This window comes from Branchiostoma floridae, chromosome 15 (assembly GCF_000003815.2).
Source record: "Branchiostoma floridae strain S238N-H82 chromosome 15, Bfl_VNyyK, whole genome shotgun sequence".
Taxonomy (NCBI): domain Eukaryota; kingdom Metazoa; phylum Chordata; class Leptocardii; order Amphioxiformes; family Branchiostomatidae; genus Branchiostoma; species Branchiostoma floridae.
The window spans coordinates 12,290,111-12,311,116 of record NC_049993.1 but is presented as its reverse complement, the minus strand read 5'-3'; the positions used below and the strand labels follow the sequence as shown (position 1 = coordinate 12,311,116).

At 40.7% G+C, this 21,006-nt stretch overlaps 4 protein-coding genes and 1 non-coding gene across 6 annotated transcripts; 2 read left to right on the top strand and 3 right to left on the bottom strand.

Moving 5' to 3' along the window:
- Positions 1 to 1,557: 1,557 nt before the first annotated feature.
- On the bottom strand, positions 1,558 to 6,158 carry LOC118432090 (serine-rich adhesin for platelets-like). 2 transcript variants are annotated; one of them, XM_035843607.1, is made up of 6 exons: positions 5,987 to 6,158; positions 5,409 to 5,567; positions 4,950 to 5,153; positions 4,215 to 4,444; positions 3,393 to 3,821; positions 1,558 to 3,147 (listed from the first exon to the last, which is right to left on the bottom strand). In XM_035843607.1, the coding sequence occupies exons 1-6, from the start codon at positions 6,002 to 6,004 to the stop codon at positions 1,698 to 1,700; spliced, it is 2,490 nt and encodes an 829-aa protein (XP_035699500.1). In that variant the 5' UTR covers positions 6,005 to 6,158; the 3' UTR covers positions 1,558 to 1,697. The 2 variants fall into 2 exon arrangements, with proteins under 2 accessions (XP_035699500.1, XP_035699501.1); XM_035843608.1 differs by having other exon boundaries at positions 1,558 to 3,148; positions 3,397 to 3,821.
- A 179-nt stretch (positions 6,159 to 6,337) lies between these two features.
- Positions 6,338 to 9,980, top strand: LOC118432091 (muscarinic acetylcholine receptor M5-like). Its single transcript, XM_035843609.1, has one exon. It carries the CDS (start codon positions 7,556 to 7,558, stop codon positions 8,528 to 8,530), a length of 975 nt encoding a protein of 324 aa, XP_035699502.1. The 5' UTR covers positions 6,338 to 7,555; the 3' UTR covers positions 8,531 to 9,980.
- Positions 9,981 to 10,171: 191 nt separating this feature from the next.
- On the top strand, positions 10,172 to 12,609 carry LOC118431997 (beta-1,3-galactosyltransferase 1-like). The gene has a single exon (XM_035843460.1). It carries the CDS (start codon positions 10,469 to 10,471, stop codon positions 11,678 to 11,680), a length of 1,212 nt encoding a protein of 403 aa, XP_035699353.1. The 5' UTR covers positions 10,172 to 10,468; the 3' UTR covers positions 11,681 to 12,609.
- Positions 12,610 to 15,547: 2,938 nt separating this feature from the next.
- Trnam-cau lies at positions 15,548 to 15,619 on the bottom strand. The gene has a single exon. It is a non-coding gene; the product is annotated as a tRNA-Met (tRNA).
- Positions 15,620 to 16,262: 643 nt separating this feature from the next.
- On the bottom strand, positions 16,263 to 20,717 carry LOC118432426 (ribosome production factor 1-like). Its single transcript, XM_035843987.1, has 9 exons — positions 20,483 to 20,717; positions 20,155 to 20,211; positions 19,604 to 19,684; positions 19,184 to 19,279; positions 18,724 to 18,877; positions 18,210 to 18,292; positions 17,618 to 17,796; positions 16,848 to 16,974; positions 16,263 to 16,625 (listed from the first exon to the last, which is right to left on the bottom strand). The coding sequence occupies exons 1-9, from the start codon at positions 20,699 to 20,701 to the stop codon at positions 16,584 to 16,586; spliced, it is 1,038 nt and encodes a 345-aa protein (XP_035699880.1). The 5' UTR covers positions 20,702 to 20,717; the 3' UTR covers positions 16,263 to 16,583.
- Between the last annotated feature and the right edge of the window lie 289 nt (positions 20,718 to 21,006).

Below are 21,006 nucleotides of genomic sequence, written 5' to 3'. Positions count from 1 at the left end.
ATCCATATTGAAGACAATAGTCCGACAGTTAGAATGAATTTATGATGCGTAAACCTTCCTGTACATTTTCAACAGTTTAAACATTCAAGGTGACTTAGGCTCTTAGATTGGAAAAATCATGTTTTATGTTCAATGCTGTTGTTTGAATTTGTTTTAGCAACTTTTACAATGTCAAGCATTTCTTAATTGTTTAGTTTGTTCCGCAATGTGCTTGAAATCGGACCAGATAGACTGAAACTTTGCCATGTGTCTTGGACAAATTCAACATCGATCTTAACCGAATACTGTACCTATATTAAGAACTGTGCTTTACGAACTTTTTGACCAGTACTTTAAATTGTCACCTAAACGCTATTCATTCGTGATCAAACAAGGTGATCGCCACGCCAAGAAATATCTTACGTTTTGTTTGTTTTGTTTTTCTTTACACTATTATGTACAGTTATTTAGATGTGTCCGTGATGTCCGTGATGAAGGGTGTGATGTCATGGCAATATACAGACATGACGATATCATGCTTATTAAGCATGACGATATGATGTTTACATTATCGAATATGCTGCACATCTTCCATTGAGTGCGACGTCCAATGAGCGACGGTTATTACGGGTGTATGTGACGCACTATGACGTCATTGAACATTGATACGTTACCATGGGAACCGATGTAGAGAATTCGCAACGTCGGGTAGATGTAGGGTCATTTCTAGGGGTTATGTGAGGTCAATGACGTCACCTTGACACTTGCACCATGGCACACTGAAGTCTAGGCAGACTTTACAACAAGTGTATTGAATGTGTCCGTTCTCACGATTGAATAAAGCAGTGTGTAATGTAATTAAACGCATTTACCATGCTTTATTCGTGACGACTTGATGTTATTCATTTCATTTGGGACCATGCCCATCGTTTCCGAGAACTGGGCCATCACCGTTGCCAGGCACCCGTTTTAGAATGGAGTCAAGGCAAGTACAATGTCGTCCTGACTGGGCCATGGGTGATCGGGGGAATGCACGTCTGATAGTGAACAGAGATTTGGTGTCATCATAACTATTAAAGCTTGTTATGTTCGGCTGTAAGGAGGTATCAAAACACGGACAACCTGTACCTACAGCTAGCACTATTGGATGATGACCAGAATCTATAGCTTACCGCGTGTTTAACTTTTCAGCGGCAAATAAGCATGTAGCAATCATATCTGTTTGTATCACTTTCGAGGAATGAAACAACTGAACCCTTCTCTTGTAGTTAAGTATAAAGCACTTGGTACTAGTGATACACGACTTACTGACAGAAATGGTTCTTTTGAATTGTTTCTTCATATTGATCTAACAATTAACCCAAATTACTAATATTGAATCCTGACGGTCACTTTCGTCCTTTTCAATTTTATGATTTTTTTTACAAAACTAATAACTTGCAATAGATGTATTCATGAATTATAGAATGTAGCATAGCAGCGCAGGTGGTTTTCAATATCATTCGTACGAATGTAACACCATGTAAGAATGACGACTGTATGAAGGTTTACATGCTGTAACAAAGATGAAACGTTGGGTTGAAATATTACATGTCTTTATTGATAATTTAACATTTGATCAGAAGTCTTCTTGTACATGTAAAACACTTTCATAAACATTGTTAAAATCTGGTACCACTTGTGGCTGTGTAATATATCGCCACTGAGAATACTTTCTCTTAGAGATACTTCAGCTTCCTTCTGCTACCAAAGTTTCTGTCGGTTTGTGGACTATCCATCCCTGGTCTTCTTTGTTGTTTTCTGAGGGATCCAGAGAAAGTTAGTTTACAGTCGCCCGACCTGTGCACGCTCCATTGTAACTCACTGGCTCGGTGAGCACTCCTGGGTGTTTTCGCTCGGCAAGAACTTCGCTGTAACTTGACTCTGAGATTTCCAGATCTTTCTACTACTGACCATTCTCGATCTGTGTCCGGGGGTGAAACAAACTCGTCCATATCACCTGTTTTGGCCTTGCACAATCGTAGGGCCAAGTCATCCGACTGCGCCACGGCCCAAGCTGCAGTACTACCTAAAGTTGCTAGAGAGCGCTCTTGTAAACGCGTACGTTCCCTTGCAGCGCTAGGATCACAACATGTTGTCATCTTGTGTTGTTTGGCGTCTCTTGTATCGCTAAAGACTGCGCAGTTGCCTTTTATGGTAGAAATCTTGGTTTGTGGTGAGCTGAGGCTGTTATCTTGATACGAAGACGACGATGTACTTTCAAGTACTGCAGAACAAGCCCTTCTTCGGCGATTGGGTCGAACTGAACTCGAGGACGAAGAAGAAGAACTTGAAATTGATGATAAGTCCCCAGCCTCACTCGAACTACTGGTACTTTCTGTGAAGCTGTTTGTGTTTGATGTAACGTCCGTGCTGTTTTGACATCCGTTCGTTATCATATTACTAACTTGTACTGATTGGAGTTGTACTTCATCTCGTACCTTTTGATGATAATGTACTGATTGGTGCTGATCTTGCACATCTATATCTTGCGAATCCTTGTTGGTCACCTTCAAAGTGACGTCATTCAAAGTGACGTCATTAGATGGTGCGATGGTCCTGCTGTCAACGACTGAATCGGATGTTGATGATGTTTCATTGTCAGATGAATGATAAGAAGATGTAGATGAGGAGAGGTGGGAAGAGGAGGATGCACCAATGGAAAAGGAAGAGGAAGAAGAGATGCTGATAACCTCTGGCCTATAATGTGACTGGTCATCACCTTCATCATTGCTGTTATACTTGTCAGTCATAAGTCCCTGTTCCTCCTTAACGGCGTCGCATTTCATTTCGCCTCTGATACTTGTACATCTTCTGTTTTCGAAAGTGCTATCTCTTCTTTGCGTGGATGTTGAATTCCCACTTTGTCTTGAAGACCTAAAATTAGGCATCGGACTTAAAACAACAACTGGAAACAACTCATCTTTATTCGACTTTTTGTCGTTTCGGATCTCTTCCTTTGGTGGTTTGTTAGATGCATTGAATGTTATGTTGTCTCCTTCGTGGTTAGGACGTTCTGTTTTCTGGTCTGTCACCTGGTTGGTGGGCTGTTGAAAGCTCTGCACATGCGCCTGTTCGTCTCCAACATCGGACAACAGAAACACGTCATCACTGCCTTCGGTACTGGACCTGAATCACGTGATGATAAGAGGTCAAAGGTGATTTAATATCCAACAATAATCAATTTTAAACCAACAATAGCCAATGTTAGACTACAATAATCAATGACAAACTTACATTCCTTATGAAAAAGTGATTGAAATTCGTGTTACAAGTTAAATAAAGAGACAAGTAAAAATCTGTACACGTTACACAAATCTTTAGCACAATAAACGGTAAATCATATAATTTTTCAAATGATTTTGAATTCTTACCGTGGTGGTTTCTCTGTAATTTCTTCCATCACAGCTGGACTAATCGACATCTGTTCCTCTTGTGCCGTCATGTCTTCGTCTTGTGGGTTTTCCTCCACAACTTTCTTAAAGAATTCGTCCAAAGAAGGTAGCGTTACGAGCAGAGAGTCAAGTTTAACAAAGTTCCCACTGTCTCGAACAAAAGACTGGTGCTTGTCCCCCTTCAGATGCAGTGATAGCCCCTCTTGATAGTAGACTTCACAGCACTCACAGTAGCCTTTCTGGACGTCCGGCTTCGTGGCGGTGGCTGGGGTTTGAGGCTTTAACTTGAGAGAACAGCTTGGACGGGACGGCAAACGGTGACAGGGGGCGTCGAATGGACAGTCGTTGTCGGCGTCAAAGTAGATACGAGGGAAGGAGGAGAACTCGTGATGAAGAGGTCTATAAAGCCTGTGAATAGAGGAATTAAGAAAATCATATCAAGTCACTGAAGACTGTGACAAATACAGTATATTATTACGCCAATAATATCAGGAGATTGATGTATTTTACTACAGTAAAAGTACGGTCATAAGCTTTAGCACATTCACCAAGAAGGATATGTTTTTGGTAGCATTTCTTTGTATGTAACGTAGTTAAACAACTCAAGAAGCTTATCTATTGATATAGATTTTCATGGTATGTGATCAATGTGAGATGTAGTTAGATAGGTCTTGTCCTATCACCTCGCTTTCTGACAAGCTATGGTCATAAGTTTTGGGTGGAAGATAGACCTTATTAACAAGATGCAACAAGACGCAATCTTGTTTCGTACTGTGCTTATGTCAGTGACTAGATAGTTACCTGGACATATCCTCCACTTTGATAAAAGGCGGTCTAAGCCGCTTCGGTTTCACGTCGGCGTTCAACGCGGGGCAGGCTGCGTTTTCTTCGCTCTCCGCTAGGAGGCGGTGCTTCTCCATGAGGCGCTGCACCTTGGCCGTGACGTCCCGCACGTACAGAACCTTCACTCCCCACTCCTGCGCCAGACTCAACATGTTACAGCTCCCACGGCGTCCGCGGCCCTGGGCTTTCTGTCAACAGTTATGAAAACAACATCAATATTCCATCATTCTTCTTTCATGTATTGCAACTAGGACAACTGAAATCTACATATTGATCTATTATAACGTTACGTGTATTCTAAATGATATATCCATATATCGTATTGTAAGCTCAAGCTTGGTGTACGTTTTCATAAAAGACGTAACATATTAGATTTTAATCATTAATTGATTGCCTATTGTCTGTCATTTGACTCTCATCGTTTTATGACTTATGACATTCCCATGCCAAAAGTGAATCTGAAACCAGTACTGCATTTTACAACGTTAACTGTACTGTAAGTGTACTGTATCATGTATCAACCCATAGATGAACTTAGCACACTGATATTACCGAAATACGTGCATTTTAACTGATTGCAATGATGTAAAAGTGAAAATCTAGATCTGAAACTGTTTGCGAGTTTTGCTTTGAAATTTGTTTGTGATATACAGAGAGCTACTTTACGGAGCTATCAAAGTACAATGTACTAACTTGTAGGAGCGCCTGCCCCCTGGTTAGCGGCACGTTGGAAAGTCTCCTCCCCTGGGGTCCCTCGTCTCCCCCGGGACTGGGGCTGGGGCTGGGGCTGAGGTACGGACTGGGACTGGACGGGCCGCCATCAGGTCTCACCGTCAGAGCTTCTTTTCGGTTTGTTACGACGTAAGAAATATCTCTGGTGAGAAATGTCTCAATTCGCTAGAAATAAAACAATGTTTGTTGTTGGCCAAAACATTTCAAAGCTTCTGAACAAAAAGGTCACATTCTGTATACTATTTTGTCAAGCTGCTAACCCTACTGTTTCGTCACTGTAAAGAAAAATGAGAAACAAATTTTCTAATAACTGTCATTTGTTGGGACTTTTAACTTAGTGTATGTTTACAATTGTTAGAGGTTCACTATATTTGCAAATATATGTACATATATAAAAACTGTAATTATATAAAGACTCACGGCACCCAGAAACTTCAGGTCTCCTTCCAACTCTTTTGCATTTCTGTACCCGGGCAAGTCCAAGTACAGCGACTCGCCCTCTAGCGGTTTCTTCACGAAGTCCAACCGGCGTCTCACTTTTACTGTACTTCCCGGCGTTCCCAATGCCATATCAACACACTAGACGTAGACAAAATGAACATTTATGAGACAATTTGCAGTCATATCGGACTTGTGATAACAAAGATAACAGTGCTTAATTTCAATGAGGCTATAACCTCTTTGAATGCTCCAAGAAGCGTATTCTACGAATACACTTGATATAAATCACATGAATGCGAAATGCTTGATGTATTTCTTCTACTGGTATCATTGCATTGTGATACGTATAATTACAAATATTTACTTATCATATCAGCTATGTAGAATTTCTAATCTACAAGCAAACGTTGGGGTGACAGATTTAACGTTTTCTTGAGGTATATTTCCGTCGAAGAAGCCCTTAGGCTGCCAGAAACCTGTAGATACAGTGTACAGTTTTCCACTCCAAAAATCTCCCTGCAGGTGTAATAAATTAAACATGAAGAGCTTACACTTACCGTAGACTTCGTTGTCATTCCCGATCAGAAATAGGTCCTCCTAAAATCTCTGTCCAATGTCTGAGTTTCCTTCACGTGCAGTTCCATGAGTGGGGAGGGCAAAAGATGCACTTTGTATGAAACCCTATCCTATTCACCTGGACCTCCATGTGCGCTACATTTACATATTCATTTGACCAATGCTAATAGGATGGGGATTAGACAAATAATGCCTGACGTGATAATCCTTCGAGTATGTAGATCGTGTGGAGACAACTGGTTCTAATTTCTATACGTTGTTGAGATCGTACAAATAAAGGGGCTTTTACACAGGTTATAATTACATCATCAAAGACGTCATTACGAAAATGCAATACATTATTTGTCATGTCTAACTCTTTATCCTGATCGTTTGGGGCGCCAAGTCTTCGTTTAGATGGAGCAAATTATTAATCTTCTTCGCGACGGGGCGTATTGCCTACCCCGTAATTGTCTCAATACACATGTTCTTGTGGACTGCCCCCTGCTGTAGCGCTTTCACAACTGTGTGGCCCAAGGGCTGTGGAAACGGAGATCTGCACCGCCCTATATACCAAAAGGTGTGCGAGGGATTTCAAGTACATTTGTACATAAAACTAAGTGTCTCAAAAATCAAGTAGATTGCAAACGTTCTCAACGTGCATGCAGATTATATGGCCTGTATTGGAGCGACTTGTGACAAAAACATCGGAGGAGAAAACAGCATCCTATATTCTACAGCACAATACTGTGTTTTGATAACCTTACAGGTGAATTTTTCTATCAAGAAAAACATCCTCACACACAGCTTCGTTTCCATGCTACCCAGTAGTGTCCACAGACCTGCAATGTGTGCTGAGGCCCCCACAGCCAGCTAGTTCCTTTGACAAAAAACATGTATTCTCCCTATATTTGGCCATTTCTCCTTCATTTTCATCCCGCAGAATGCATCGGTCTGTGTTTTTTTTCCATTTCCTTCCATACGTATTTCATTCCATTTCGTATTATCTGTACACAATTAACTTTCTCTAATCTGTGGAAAACCAGGAAGTTCGTTGGATATTTGAACTGTTAAAAAAACTAGGACAAACAAATAAGAGTTAATTGGTTTCCTTTGCCAGTAATAAGGACTTTCCAGTATTGCTAAGGAACAGCGGATTGTTAGGAAGTTATAGCACTTATCATATCCACAGCGGAGTTCAGTGTACACAATTGATTATTACCTATCAAGCCATTAGGGGTAAATCTCTTCACCTTAGCCTAGCAACCGGTGGCATTTGTTTGATGTCGACAACAAGATGTGACCTTTAATTGTACTATTTTCGATACAGATACTTCAGTGCGAGCCATCCAATGGTTGAAATTGGGATGATGACAGTCAGTTTTGAGACGGTTGTTCAATGATTTCATGTGTAACTGATGTCATAACAGGTGACGTTTCTACGAACTCTAGAAATACTGGGACAAGGGACATCTCTTGCAGAGGAAGTGTCTATTAAAGAGCCGTATTCAACAGCGTACATCAACGGACAAGACTGTTACAAGGCTCAAAATCTACGTGGCTGACCTAAAATGGAAATAACCACAGGAAATATCGCTCTCTATGTCATTCTGGGCGTCCTGAGTGCAGTGACCGTCATTGGAAACGTCATTTCAATATTTTGCTTCTCCAAGAACTTGGACATCAGTGGTTCCGGCGATATCTTCATGCTGAACTTGGCCGTGGCAGATTTGTTAGTGGGGTTGTTGTCTATGCCATTGGCGATAGCAGAGGAGGTGCTTGGTCCTTTTCCTTTGGGACTGGATGTTTGTAGGGCTTGGTTATTGGTGGACTACACCGTGTGTTCGGCGTCTGCCTTCTCCATCGTTCTCATCAGTCACGACCGGTACCTGCAGATTGTCAAGCCGCACGAACATCGCGTCCTCACCGCTCGGAAGAGACTCGCTTTCCTGGTCTCCTCGTGGATTCTCGCTTTCCTCGTCTACGGACCCGCAATTATCGTCTGGGACGTGGATCCCGGCAATTGCGAAGCTCGCTACCAATACGAAAGTAAGGAATACACCTTTGTGATGGCTGTTGTTGAGTTTTTCGTGCCGTTTTCCGTGATGACTTTTCTGTACGTGCAAGTGTACCGGCACGCTATCGCCTGGCGTCGGCGGCGCACTCTCCGGCAAGTGTCGTCGGAGGTGCCGACGTCGCGGGCACGTATCCGGACACAGGTCGTACGTACGTTTAACCGACGTCTTACCATCAATTTATCCGTTTTGCTTTTAGCGTTTCTTGTATGCTGGGTTCCTTACATAGCTTCAACAATTGCAATGACAGTCTGTTCGTCTTGTGACGACTCCGAAGTGCCTGTAGCGTTAGACTGGCTCCTATGGAGTAACTCTACCATCAATCCGTTTCTCTACGCGTTCTGTTCGCTCCGGCAATGGAGCATCTCCGATCTGTTTCCGAAGTGTTGCCGACGAAAGGACGACGCTTCACGAGTGCAAGCCGAGCGGCCTGCCCAATCATCCGGAAACGTGCGAAGGATGACGTTGTGAGTCTTGTGACTATCATTACAGTGACACTATAGCACTTGTAGTTTATAATTGTGTCGTATGTGACTCGTCAAAAAGGTTCTGAAAATTGGATTTTTCTATCCTTTTTGACCAAAATCTCAAGCAGATGTAGGGTACGGCTCTGTCTTTCATGCGCATTTTATGGCGTTTTCTATCATTTCTAGTGGCCCAACTTTTTATAGCTCTTTCTAGTGTGAAGAGGCAAATGTGGCCACTAGAATGGCCCACGTAAAACGCAGAGCCAGACCTTACATCTGCTTGGAGAATACTTTTGATCCATACCACTGAGTGAACATGATTTATGTGAGCAGTAGTCAGCACACGGGGACGGCAGTCTGAATGTATCCTGCAGGCGCCAGGACTTGTCAAACTCACCGAAGCAAACTGCGCCTCTGGGTACATAGTCCTCTACATGACGGCAACATAATTACACAATTAAGATAACACGGTGGAACTAGAGTAGAAGAACGGGACAGAATTATCGTTTTATTTACACAAGACAAACCGCACACCACCACTGGTACAACCATTCCGGTACAGTAGTCTGAAATCAAAACACAGGGACTATATGCTTCTGCTGTACGTTTCTTTCCACACGTATTCCATCTGCTGATCATGATTCATTGAATCCTACATTGGAATACATGCACTACGCTTCGTACGTGCAGGTACAGTAGAAAGCGGTGACGTTTCGTTTGATCGGCAGATCAGCATGAATTATGGTAATGTTTTACGCAATGGTAGACCTTGGCAACTCTATGACGTCTAACCTCTATGCGACCTTGTACAGATTGCAGGTTATTGAATTGAATAGTTAATACACACCAGTTTTCATTGGCGTCGCATGTACATTTTCAAAACTCTCAGAATATCTTGTTGTATACTTAATATATTTACATTTTCTGTTGTTCAATAATTTTGTGTGGACGATATGAAATGCGGCTGTCTGCTTTTGTTACATAAATTGACAGATTAAAAAAAGAAACCAAGACAGAAATAATGTGTTTTTATATAAATAGACACACCATATTTGTTTCGAGATGTTGTTAGTCTAGATCTGGTGTTTCTTCATTATTTTGCTGTGCTCTATTGTGTCTAACGTTATTTGAAATGAGGCCAGAATAAAATCTCTTGGCTATGTGAGGGATTGCGACATTTCGTTTATTTTGGTCTCCGTGTCTTGCACGCCAGTGTTACGTCTTAGTTTTGGCACTAGACCAGCCCCTGTCCAAACCAAGTCTCAATGACGCCAATCCTCGACATTCCTCCCTATAATTGGTGTAGACATGTCCATTCTGGCGGGAAACCGACCCTACCTGACCTCAGCCTTCACAAATGTAACCAATCACAGAGAGGCATGTCGGTCCCGCCCTACTCTTGCCCACGAATTACATCATACCCTTTTGTATTGAGGCTATTGTAAAGGTTTTGAGGACACAGCTCATAGTCATTATTGCTGTGTTACGTCCATTATAAGTTAATTTAACAATTCTTGATACATCAAAATTATTTCTACTATCTTACATTATTATATCTGTTACTCAAAATTATGTCTAGGCAGAAAATACGCAAGAAATAAACGGAGAAAGGCAACCTATGTCCGCCATACACAGCCTTAACACGTGATGTCAACAAAAGCAGAACTACCCCGACATACGCACGACATTTTTGATCGAAATCGGCGGGCATAGCGGACGTGGCAAGCTGTTGAATTTGTCCTTTTCTAGCTGCCCTAGTTCTACATCCAGACATCGCCTTTAGAAGACGTCGTCCAATACGGACCATAACCGGGGCACATGACATGACTAGTCGGCGAAGAAGAGCGCTGGCCGGGCCGGTACGTTTGAACCGGACAGGTTTGTTGTGATACCTCGTTCGACCGCTCTGTTGTACTGTTTCCAGTACAACAATTACTCTACCATGTCCTACGGGAAAGGTTTTCCTGCCAGAATGATGCGGCATTTCTTAGTTCTGATGCTGTTTTCCGTGGCAACATTCACGTTGATATCGTTGCACACCAACAGTGTGAACGATGTGCAGCAAGATTTGGCGGGAAACCGTCAACCTTATCTTGTCAAGAACAAGGGAATATACGAGCAGCAAATGCAGGAAAGAGGCGAACGTTTCGCTCGGGGAATAAAACTACTGCAAGCAGAAGAAGAATCACAACTGGAATACCAAGTCGGACGGAGCTTGAAAAAGGCGGGATCGCGAAGTCCAGAGTCCAAACCTGAGGGAACCCGACGGTACACAGACGCAGTGTTTGATTTGGATGTCCTGGACGATCCTTTCAGTGATAAGCCGAGCTGTCGAGGCAACTCGGAACTTCTTCTGCTTATTTTGGTCACCAGCGCTCCCGGAAATGTCGACCGAAGAAAAGCGATTCGCGCCACTTGGGGCAATAAAAAGGCGGGAGACTCTTGGAGAAAGTACGGAGACAAACCGGCTAGATGGAAAACTGTTTTCCTGTTGGGAAAAACTCCTGAGAACCCCTCCTTAAATTTCCTACTCGAGAAGGAGGCGCGGGAAAATGAAGACATGCTATTTGGAGACTATATCGACTCTTACCGTAATTTAACCTTGAAGGTTCTTCACGGATTTAAGTGGGCCAGGGACGAATGCGAGCCCGAATTCGTCTTAAAAACGGACGACGATTGTTTCATCAACACGCCTTTATTTCTGAAAATGTTGCAAGAACACAGACCGTACAAGACAGACTTCTACACTGGAAGCGTCTTCGAAGGGCACAAACTTGCTGTCATTCGAGACCCGCGTAGCAAGTGGCATGTGAGTGAAGACGAACATCTCTCGGACAGTTACGCGCCTTATGCAAGTGGTATCGGCTACATGCTATCCAGACCAGCTTTGGAGAAGATTTTGGACATGGTGAAGTTTGTTCCACCGTTTCCAATAGAAGATGCGTACATAGGGACACTGGCGAACGAGGTTGGGATAATTCCTCTGGACAGTGGTAGGTTTTCCCTACACCACGGCATGTGGCGGACATGTAACTATCTGTATCTGTTAGTGGTGCATCATATGCCCATAGAGGATCTTCCTGTAACAATGCAGAAAGTACGGGACGCACCGTTACAGTGCAGGGGGAGTGCAGTGCATGGTACATGGGATTGAACCTGCCCAGGGGTCGACCATTTACAAAGAAAGGGGAGGGCAGTGAAGAGTCAGAAAAAGATGGTTAAGAAATACATATCGATTATTGAGGGTGAGAAAATTTATAGAGTTTATTTTATTAACATAACAGGAGTTGAGAATGTTTCATGAGTTGAGCACAATATGAAGTGAATTGTCCCTGGTGAAATTTGATATCCATCCTCAAATATCCCCCACAATAGCCTCCTAAAGCCAAGAGGGATGATGCAAACGTTGGGAAAGACTGTAACTCTAGGAGACTGCATCAGGATTCGTAATCCAGAGGATGTTTTATTGTACTTGGTAATCCGAAGCTCATGTGTATTTTGGGTCTGATGAATGATTTATAACTGTTAATGCACATAACAGTCCTATTTGCTTGACACACATTGTTACCATAGGCTGGCTTCCTTCAAAGTCATTTAGAACACCCTACCAAGAATGTTCTATCAAATTGCACAAGACTTTATTTTAGTTATGCTCTTCAACCAAACCAATTTTCATTTTAGTTCTAATCTTAAAAAAAAAAAACTGACGGGTGACTTTGTACTGATAGTGCAATATAAATTTATCCCAAATTTTAAATTGTAAACCCATAGAAATTGATTGACAGCCAGTATCAAAATTCCATATTGTACCATTCATTTTTGAAAGCATGTGCATAATGACCATGTATGGTGTATTAGTGAAAGAAACCATGACAAATTTAAAGTTTAATAACTTCTCAAATATTGTTGTAACAAATTGGTGCAATGTTGAGTTGCATGCCAGTGTGTGTACCATGTAAAGTACTACAGTCAAACCTGCCCAATACAACCACTCACAGGACCAATAAAATCTGGTCTGTTGGACAGGTGGTCACTATTGTCTTGATAAGATTCTTAATGCTGGTGGAAATCTTGTACAGGTTTGACTGTCACCAGGTTTTGGAGCTGATGTTAGTATTGTTGTTGTGAAGTTTTCCACCAAGCAGATGTTAGGGGGAAAGGACATTACCCCTGATTGTCCCATTCCTCTGATTGCTGGTTCTCTCAGAAAAAAAATTGTTTAAATCTTTCCTCATTTCTGCTTGGAGATGGAATATCAGCAAAAGAGAGCTGATGACTGTATAGTTCAGACATAGATGTGCCAAAACAATGTTCACAGTCACAAAGTATAGAAATCTGTAACGGTCGTGTTTGTAACCTCAGTTCCAATAGTGCAACTAGATGATATGTGCAACAACAATGCAATGTGCAATAGAGCTACTATAGAAAATGTATTTATTTTAGAGTAAGATGTTGTAAAAGAGTTTACTTTTATAGAAAAAGGCTTTAGAGATGTTATTATGAATTTATTCCCCTGCAAGCCAGGGTAGAAGAGTGTTCTATATATCAATGCAAAGGTACAAGCCTGTTACATGTATGTTTTGAATAAATGTACTGAAAAGATGTAACAAACTGTTAGCAATGGAGCTTTGTTAGAATGTCTAGTATACTTTCTAGACATATTGTGTTGACTGTCAACAACACAAGCTGTCATCCACAACATGTTGAAATACAATGAAGCAGACAGACTAAGTTGGTTCTTGTGACAACAGAGGGAACAGCAGGTAATGATTTTTTAGAAATACAAATCATCAAAGTCAATACCAGACTGTTTAGGTAAATGCCAGAAATATGTACTGAAAAGTACCAATAATGTGAAGATTTTGTCATCCAGAATATTTTTAGTTTTGCCCAAAAAATCTCAAAACATTTGACAGCCTTTTCAAAGTACACAAGTCCCTGGCATTTGAGATCTAAGTGTTACCCGGCTGAGCTGTGATGCGATATTCACTATTCAAAGCATGCCAACAGAACTTGACCTCTGTAGCCACCCCATGTGTGGATATGTACAGAGATGCCTATATTGAGGTCTATGGCATTGCATTTGGTCACTTGAGCTGACTCGTATGAGTGCTGTCCAGAAATTCGTGCTTGCAAGGCAATTGACAAGTATTACAAAGAAAAACAGAGCAATATACCATTGAATTTGTCTGAAACAGTCAATGCAATGTTGTCAAAAAGCCATTCTGACTATAGACTATAGTCAGACTATAGTAAACTTGACTATAGCTACACTGATAACTTTAACAGAACTGTAAAGGTTATTCATTCTCAAACTCATTTTTACTGATGGCATTTTGGAGACTTAAAATGTGAAAAATCACTAAACATTTGCACTATCTCCAACAGTTTTATGGTGACTATATCATCTTCACATTTATGTAAAGAGTTCATTTATTGATTTTTGAGTGGATAGATCCTCTCAGTGAAAAGACTTCCTTTTACATTTATTTATTTTGGGAACATGCAAAAATCAATAGACATGATTTATATGGGTCATCCATGAAATGAAATTTAAAGGTATGCAGGAAACCAACACATTGGCAGAGTCTATAGGCATCTGTGTGCACAAATGTATCTGCACAAATGTATTTAGAGTAGAGTAGAGTTTATGGTCAATATGTTACACAGTCTTTCAGCATGGCATACTTGTGTGTATATGTTTGTATGGCGTTAAGTGTCCAGAGGACTTGTGTCTTTTGTTCCAGACACTAGAGCTAGTTACATGATAGGTGGTCAGGCCGAAAAAAGAATGGTAGGAATGTCGTTGTCATGGAAATAACCTGTCTTTTCTTCTGCCTACCTGATCATTCCCTGTCCTTAAGTAGTGCTGTAACAGTAGACTTTGTTGGCAAACTCTCAACTGTTGGTTCAAAACCAAAGTTACACTCTACCTGTGTTGTACTACTATGTGATTGTGATAAGATGAACTTTGTTGTATTGTGACATTTACCACGGTTGAAATGTTGCCTAGTTTTGAGTGCGACTGTATAAATACATGTAACGTTATATGAGATAGGTTAATACTAATACATTCTGTGATGTTTGCAGCACAAAACTATGAAGAATGAAAATTATGTGGTATCGTAAAAATTAACAATTGATTGGAATATTTGGTTTATATCTGTGGCAATAGTGTTGCGGCTATGTCAATTAACCAAAATTCAGTAATAACAATTAACTTTATTTATCTTATCAATTATTTATTTGACTGTCAAAGGTAGAAAATGTAAATTTAAACTGCCATGAGTACTGCTTGACAATACCTGTAATGTTATATGTAAACTGGGCAGAAACAAAAATAAAGTCTTCTCTAACTTGAATTTTGTCTTTGAGACTTTTGAATGATGAATACACAACTCTGACGTTGTAACGCTAGATCAAAGGGGCTGGGAATGGTGCAATATTACTGTGCTAGACGGTAGCCTAGACCCCGCTAGACGGTAGCCTAGACCCCCAGAACAGCATAGAGTGCCCCATAAATATCGCTTATTGCCATGAAAACAAATAAATACCGATTGTATGTTTACCGGGTGGATTCTCCGCAATCATGAAACGTTCATATTGGCACACCCAAGGAGGTTATTGACACACCTAACTATCCATAAACATCACTCGCGCTGCTGTGGCTAGATACAATGAACAGGCTTAGAAGCCTCTGGGCACTGTGCGGTTATTAACCCTTTGCATGGGATGACAGAGTATCTATTGGTTGTGGGTGCTCTCAACTGCGGATATAATCATGATAATATATAGTTATGAAGCGTTATCAGTTCAAAACACACGATGACACGAATGCAACGCTGTAAACCAATAGGCATGCAGTTGCCGTAGGCACAATGGAGATCAACATCCCTTTTGTTACGTTGGTAAAACTTTGCCAGAGAAGAAATGTAAAAATGATTTAAGATATGTAAATCTGCGTAAAATTAAAATCATTAGTTAAAGCAGACAATGTAAAAAAATTGAGGAGAAAAAACACTAGCAGAGGGTGGTTTCGATCCACCGACCTCTGGGTTATGGGCCCAGCACGCTCCCGCTGCGCCACTCTGCTTTGGTGAGAGGAGGGGAAATTCTTTGTATACTTATACTGTGTTCTATTGCATCATCTTTTTCTAGCCTGCAGTTTGTATATACATCGCTATGTGTCGCTTTTGACACGTGCGCGGCTCTACTTTAACTGCAGTAATGACAACGCCTGAAAGGAGGCGCTGTAGTATTAAGCCGCAAGATGTACCAGTAACACTTCCTCCAACAGAAGAGCATTATACTGTTTCATAGAATGCCTTCAAAATTGTTTCAAGTCTAAATTGTACTGTATTCTTCAGGCTTATGCGACAAAACACCTGACCAGAGGAAATCAGGCTTTTTACTGGAGCTTTTCCACTGTCCAACTACTTTTAACAACTTTGTGGCCATGAGAAAGTGAAGCTTGAGTTGGATTTAACAGTTTTAACCTCTAAGTACTCTCCAACCAGAGGTTGGGGAAAATCGTGGCCTTCTTCTTTTATGCCAGCTATTTCTTTCAGCAATAGTGGGAATAGCTGACAGGAAAAAGACAGCATATAAGAAAAAGGTCATGAATTTCCCCATCAACCTTTGCTTGGAGAATAATTATTAGTCACTATTCTGACTGAAAGATCTTTTGATTAAAATTCTTTTCCTACAATAATGATGACAAGAAGGAAATCACACTGTTGGGCTTGTGTCTCATCTTTATTTACAGCATAGTATTATGGGAAAATACTTATGTATACTGGATGATCTAATTACAGAGGTCAGTCTGTTGTCACTGATTACCTCACAAATGTTAACATCATGACTCTTGCAAGAATGATAGTTTTTCATTAAGTGCATGATCTTAAATCTTGTCCTTTTCAAATACATATGTATATGATCGTCATCATTATGCAGTGTTCAACAGCTTTCGATATAAATGAATTCATTCAGATACTATTTTATCAATATGTATTGTCCTTATATTTCAGCAATGTTGACGATGTGACAGGTTGCTACTGCTACAGGAAGAACTTTCTTCTGCTTGTGTCCATTTCATGTCGCTGGAAAAGAGGAAACAATTCCTTGTCAGTATCACATACCAAATAAATTTGTAAAATAAAAGCTCTGATGACATACACAATATCAAATACAGTATACTAAGTATAATGCACAGGGCTTGGCTTAAAAGAGAAATATTTCAAGGATAGAAAGAACACATGCACATGCACAAAACATGTGCTGCAAACTGAGAAATATAAGACATGTGAACTAGTTAACTTTACCTTGTGGACCCACTCATACTCCCCGAACTTGGAGTCAAACGTTCCCTTCTGTAGAGACCTGAGCTTCAGAGTGAAACGTGGGCCCAGCTCATTCAGACCAACACGCTTGTTGTTCTTAAACAGGTACCTGAAAAATACACAACACAAACAGGTAAAGATACATGCAGCTCTAAAAACAACATAGACAACAAAAATGCTTTTTTTTTTTCAGTGAAGCTCTTTCTTTGAGAACCGAACAAACCATACAAGTGTTTGATTCCGCTGAAAGACTTCAAGGAAACTTTACATCCTTCATGTTTAAAGGTTATTATTTTGTATACATAAAAATACAAACATGTGGAATGTTACACTTTATAAGCTCAACATATGTTTGATGTCAAAGATTGGTCTAGGAGACTTGAATGAAGTATTGTAGATTAAAATAAAACCAGCAAGAAAATGTCAAGACTTGGAGTATATAAGTTCCTTCAACATGTACCTTCAAAAGTCCACTGTACAGGTCTACAGAAAATTGTGTTACCTACTTTAACATTAAGCACATTGAAGTAGACATTTGGCTGTGAAATTTCTATTGTTTCCAGGGTAAAGAAGCAGAAAATGTAAAGACTTACAGAATGTAAGTTCCTTCTAAATGTACCTTCAAAACTCCACTATACAGATCTACGGGAAATTGTGTTGCCTCCCTTTACTTTGAGCATACTGAAGTAGACATTTGGCTGTGAATTTTCTTTTGTTTACAGGAGAAAGAGGTTTAACACAAGGATTTGTACCTGTGGTGTCGGAAGAAGATGAAGTCTCTCTGGTTGTGGAAGGTGACGGCCTGGCGCCCGGAGAACTGTGGGTCGTGGGGGAACAGCGCAGCGAACATGCGCCCCACGGTGTGGCCCAGTCGTGTGTTAAAGTTGTTTAGTATGACCTCCGGGTGGTGCTCAGTGGACTTTGGGGCCCTCTGAGTGGAACAAGAAATCATAGATCTCATACCTCGGGGAAATGAGTTTTTTTAAAGTTCTTAATGCAACAGCCCTAGCAATCACAGATGTTAGTGATCCTCCCCTTCTCTTCGTCCATCAATCAATCCCTCTCCCTCCCATAATGGGTCACCCCTCTGGTAGTGAGCTTTTCAGCCATCGGATGATCCATAGACTATACCACACTGCTTTCAAGAATGAGGCACTGGTCTGTACTGCAGTACATCGTAACACTGTTAGGAGACCCAAAGTTGCCATGTTTCTTTGGGACCATAAACACATGTTCTGTGAATGGATAGTTGAAAGACCTCAAGTTTTGACGAATACTGAAAAATCAACACATGATTATTAGCTATACACATTGTATTCAATCACATTTTGTTTATAAAAGTACCTTGATTTCATCATGTAACTTGACGTTACTGATCTTGAAGTGAGCGGTGGGTCCGTCAGGAAGATGACACAACAACATACCATCTGAAAACAGAGTTAAGGCTTCTCTTGCCAAGGACAATGCAGTTTTGGTTGGAGAAATAAAGAACAAAATCAAACCACTGTTAAACTCAATATTACTTATAACATGACATTTTTCTAAAGTAATCTCTTTGAATACTCTTGTTGGTTACAAATCTTTCTTTCAATTCATCTGCCACAATAATCTGAATGTAAACCTTCTATACTGTTGTAGCTTGGCTTTGTCAGTGTTTGTTTATTTGTTTATAAACTATTGCATACCTGGTTAACCGCCTCATGGCGCAATGCACCAAGTTTGTACTGAAGAGTACAAGCTGCATATCTGGACAGATTTATTTGATCCACTCACACAAAGAAAGACCCCTTCTCTTTTTGAGAAATGTGGTGGGGGTTTTTTAACGCGATGGAGGTGTGTCTCTCCTTGAAAAGGATACTGGGCTTTCTTCTGTCCTCATTAATGACAATAATGTCAGTGAACTCCTTGGCCAATGCTTGAGGAATGACCTTCTTGAGATCCAGGCCTCTCCTGTAGTAGATCTCAGAGTTAGGGATGCACTGTCCTAGTTCCTTAAGAAACCGTGTTGTTGTCTGAAAGGAAAGGAAAAGAAAAAACTTTCAACATGCAAATATTTAATAAAAACACAAATATATCTCTCAGAATCATATTTTTATTTCACAGTAGGGAGAAAATAGAGTACTTGCAGTGGTTTTAAGTTCATAGTTAAAAAAATATTGTAGGCAGATGGAACAAGCATTTTTCAGCGATGAAATAACCATAAAAACTGCCAACGGCAAACCACTAGGAAAATGTTGACATTTACAGTATTACAGAGTATATGATTACTATCGTTGCAATGGTTTTCAATAGAAAATATTCCATCATGAAATCCTTACACTTCTGGGTCTATCACTGCTGGTGATCAGGACTTTAGGTCTGGAGTCTCTTGTGAAGTAAGATGCCATCTCATCATGGGCCTCATCATGGAGTACCTGAAGTAGAGAATACATTAGGAAATGTAGCCCATTATATACGTTTGGAATAAAACTTAAAAATTATACTTTTGGATGAAGGTTTAGACGAAGCAGATTGAAGTATTTTGAGGGTTTTAAACAAGGTTATCACAAAGATGGAAGACTTCAAGCACCCTCTATTACTAGAACATACAGAAACTGCACATAAGCCTCTTCTTCTTCCGGTAATGTCCAACTGCCGATGAGTCAGCAATGATTGCCTCTCAGTCTGACAGGGGAAAACACAGCGACAATGTTGCAGAACAGAGACAAACTGACTACAATGACTGGTTAAACTCCCACCTCTTCATCCTGTGGGTCTACCATGGTCTCATCAAACACTCGCATGTTCTCTATGGTCTTGGGAACCTTCTTTGGTGGAGCCTGCAAAACATAGACATATCAAACCCTGCTCGAAGGGAATAAAAAGTTTAAGAGTTTCTTCACTCAGGTGAAAATGAGTACAACTGTAGTACAGATGTAGTAGACTTGGCTATGGATGTTGTCTCGAATGGGATGTAAAGTGGAGGTCCTGTGTTTGAGAAGAGCAACATCCCGACCATGTTTAAAGCTATACGATGCATATGTAGAAGCCAGTGTTGAGAAAGGTGTGACAAGTATTAATACTAATGTGCTTACACTAACATGCATGCGTAGTAGCAGAGAGTATTACAGAGAACCTGAAGATCTAGAGAGAACCTCCACGATGCACAGAGGCTGCAGTGGAGTGCCTTTTCCAAGGGTACAAATCATTACAAATCATTTCGGGACCCGCAAGGGTTAAAACCCCAGAACCCCGAGTTTCAAAGTCAACTTTCACCACAAGCCATGGTGACAATACATCAACAGCTTACCTCATCTCCCAATGCCTCTGCCTCACGTTTTTTCTTCTTCTGAAGTTCCTTTTTTTCCTGATATGAGATGAAAAAATATACTTTATCTTTATCCATTACAACAGTTGTACAGTTTAACTGTTTATACAGCCAATAAACAATACTGGCATATGTTGGTATGGTAAAATTTTCATCGCTCGACTCGCTGCCTCATTTTTCTAGGGATGGTTGAGAGGCCTGAACACTGGGACAGCCTGAAAACGTTACTTTTTCCCGTCCAAACATCTGCTTGAAGATGAGTTCAACACGTTTGGCACATGTGCCCACATGTCATATGATACAGCGGTACCTTTCGCCTCTGCCGCTTCAGTTTGATGAATTCCTGAGTCCTCCTCATTTTGTTCTTGATACTAGAAATGTTTGGAGGAGGAATTGCCGAAGACGGCACAGCCATGGCGCTGTCGTTGTCAACATCTTGAGTTTCTTCTCGGACAGGCATTTTCTTCTTCTTCGATGTCGCCATTTTTGGGAAGTTTGGAATGGACCAAGAAGTTGGAGGGTATCTCATTTTGTGTATATCCAAAAATACAAGTGTGGCAGTCTAAAACCACATAAAAATAAAAAAATATACTCGTCTAAATCACCTACTAGCCTAATATATAATATAAGGCTTGTATATAAACCATTAAGTTTTACAATAACTTTATTTCAGGCAAATCTTTCCTTTCCTGTCTAGTAGAATAGTCCATCCATGCTCCCGCGAGACATCGTAAATTATCGCGAGGATTGGAAAATTGTCAAGACCCCCAAGCTGCCAAACATGTGTTGGTGATGAAATATTCCTAAAATGCATCAAAGAAGATAATTTGTCGG

Bases quoted from the DNA above. Each gene is read 5' to 3' on its own strand.
- LOC118432090 (XM_035843607.1), bottom strand. The intron at 5,154-5,408 runs GTGAGTCTTTAT...TTTTATTTCTAG, and splicing joins ACCTGAAGTTTCTGGGTGCC to CGAATTGAGACATTTCTCAC. The intron at 3,148-3,392 runs GTAAGAATTCAA...CACGTGATTCAG, and splicing joins ATTACAGAGAAACCACCACG to GTCCAGTACCGAAGGCAGTG.
- LOC118432091 (XM_035843609.1), top strand. From the start codon at position 7,556: ATGGAAATAACCACAGGAAATATCGCTCTCTATGTCATTCTGGGCGTC.
- LOC118431997 (XM_035843460.1), top strand. From the start codon at position 10,469: ATGTCCTACGGGAAAGGTTTTCCTGCCAGAATGATGCGGCATTTCTTA.
- LOC118432426 (XM_035843987.1), bottom strand. From the start codon at position 20,701: ATGAGATACCCTCCAACTTCTTGGTCCATTCCAAACTTCCCAAAAATG. The intron at 18,878-19,183 runs GTAAGGATTTCA...CTTTCCTTTCAG, and splicing joins GCAGTGATAGACCCAGAAGT to ACAACAACACGGTTTCTTAA. The intron at 16,626-16,847 runs GTAAAGTTAACT...CCTCTTTTCCAG, and splicing joins AGTATGAGTGGGTCCACAAG to CGACATGAAATGGACACAAG.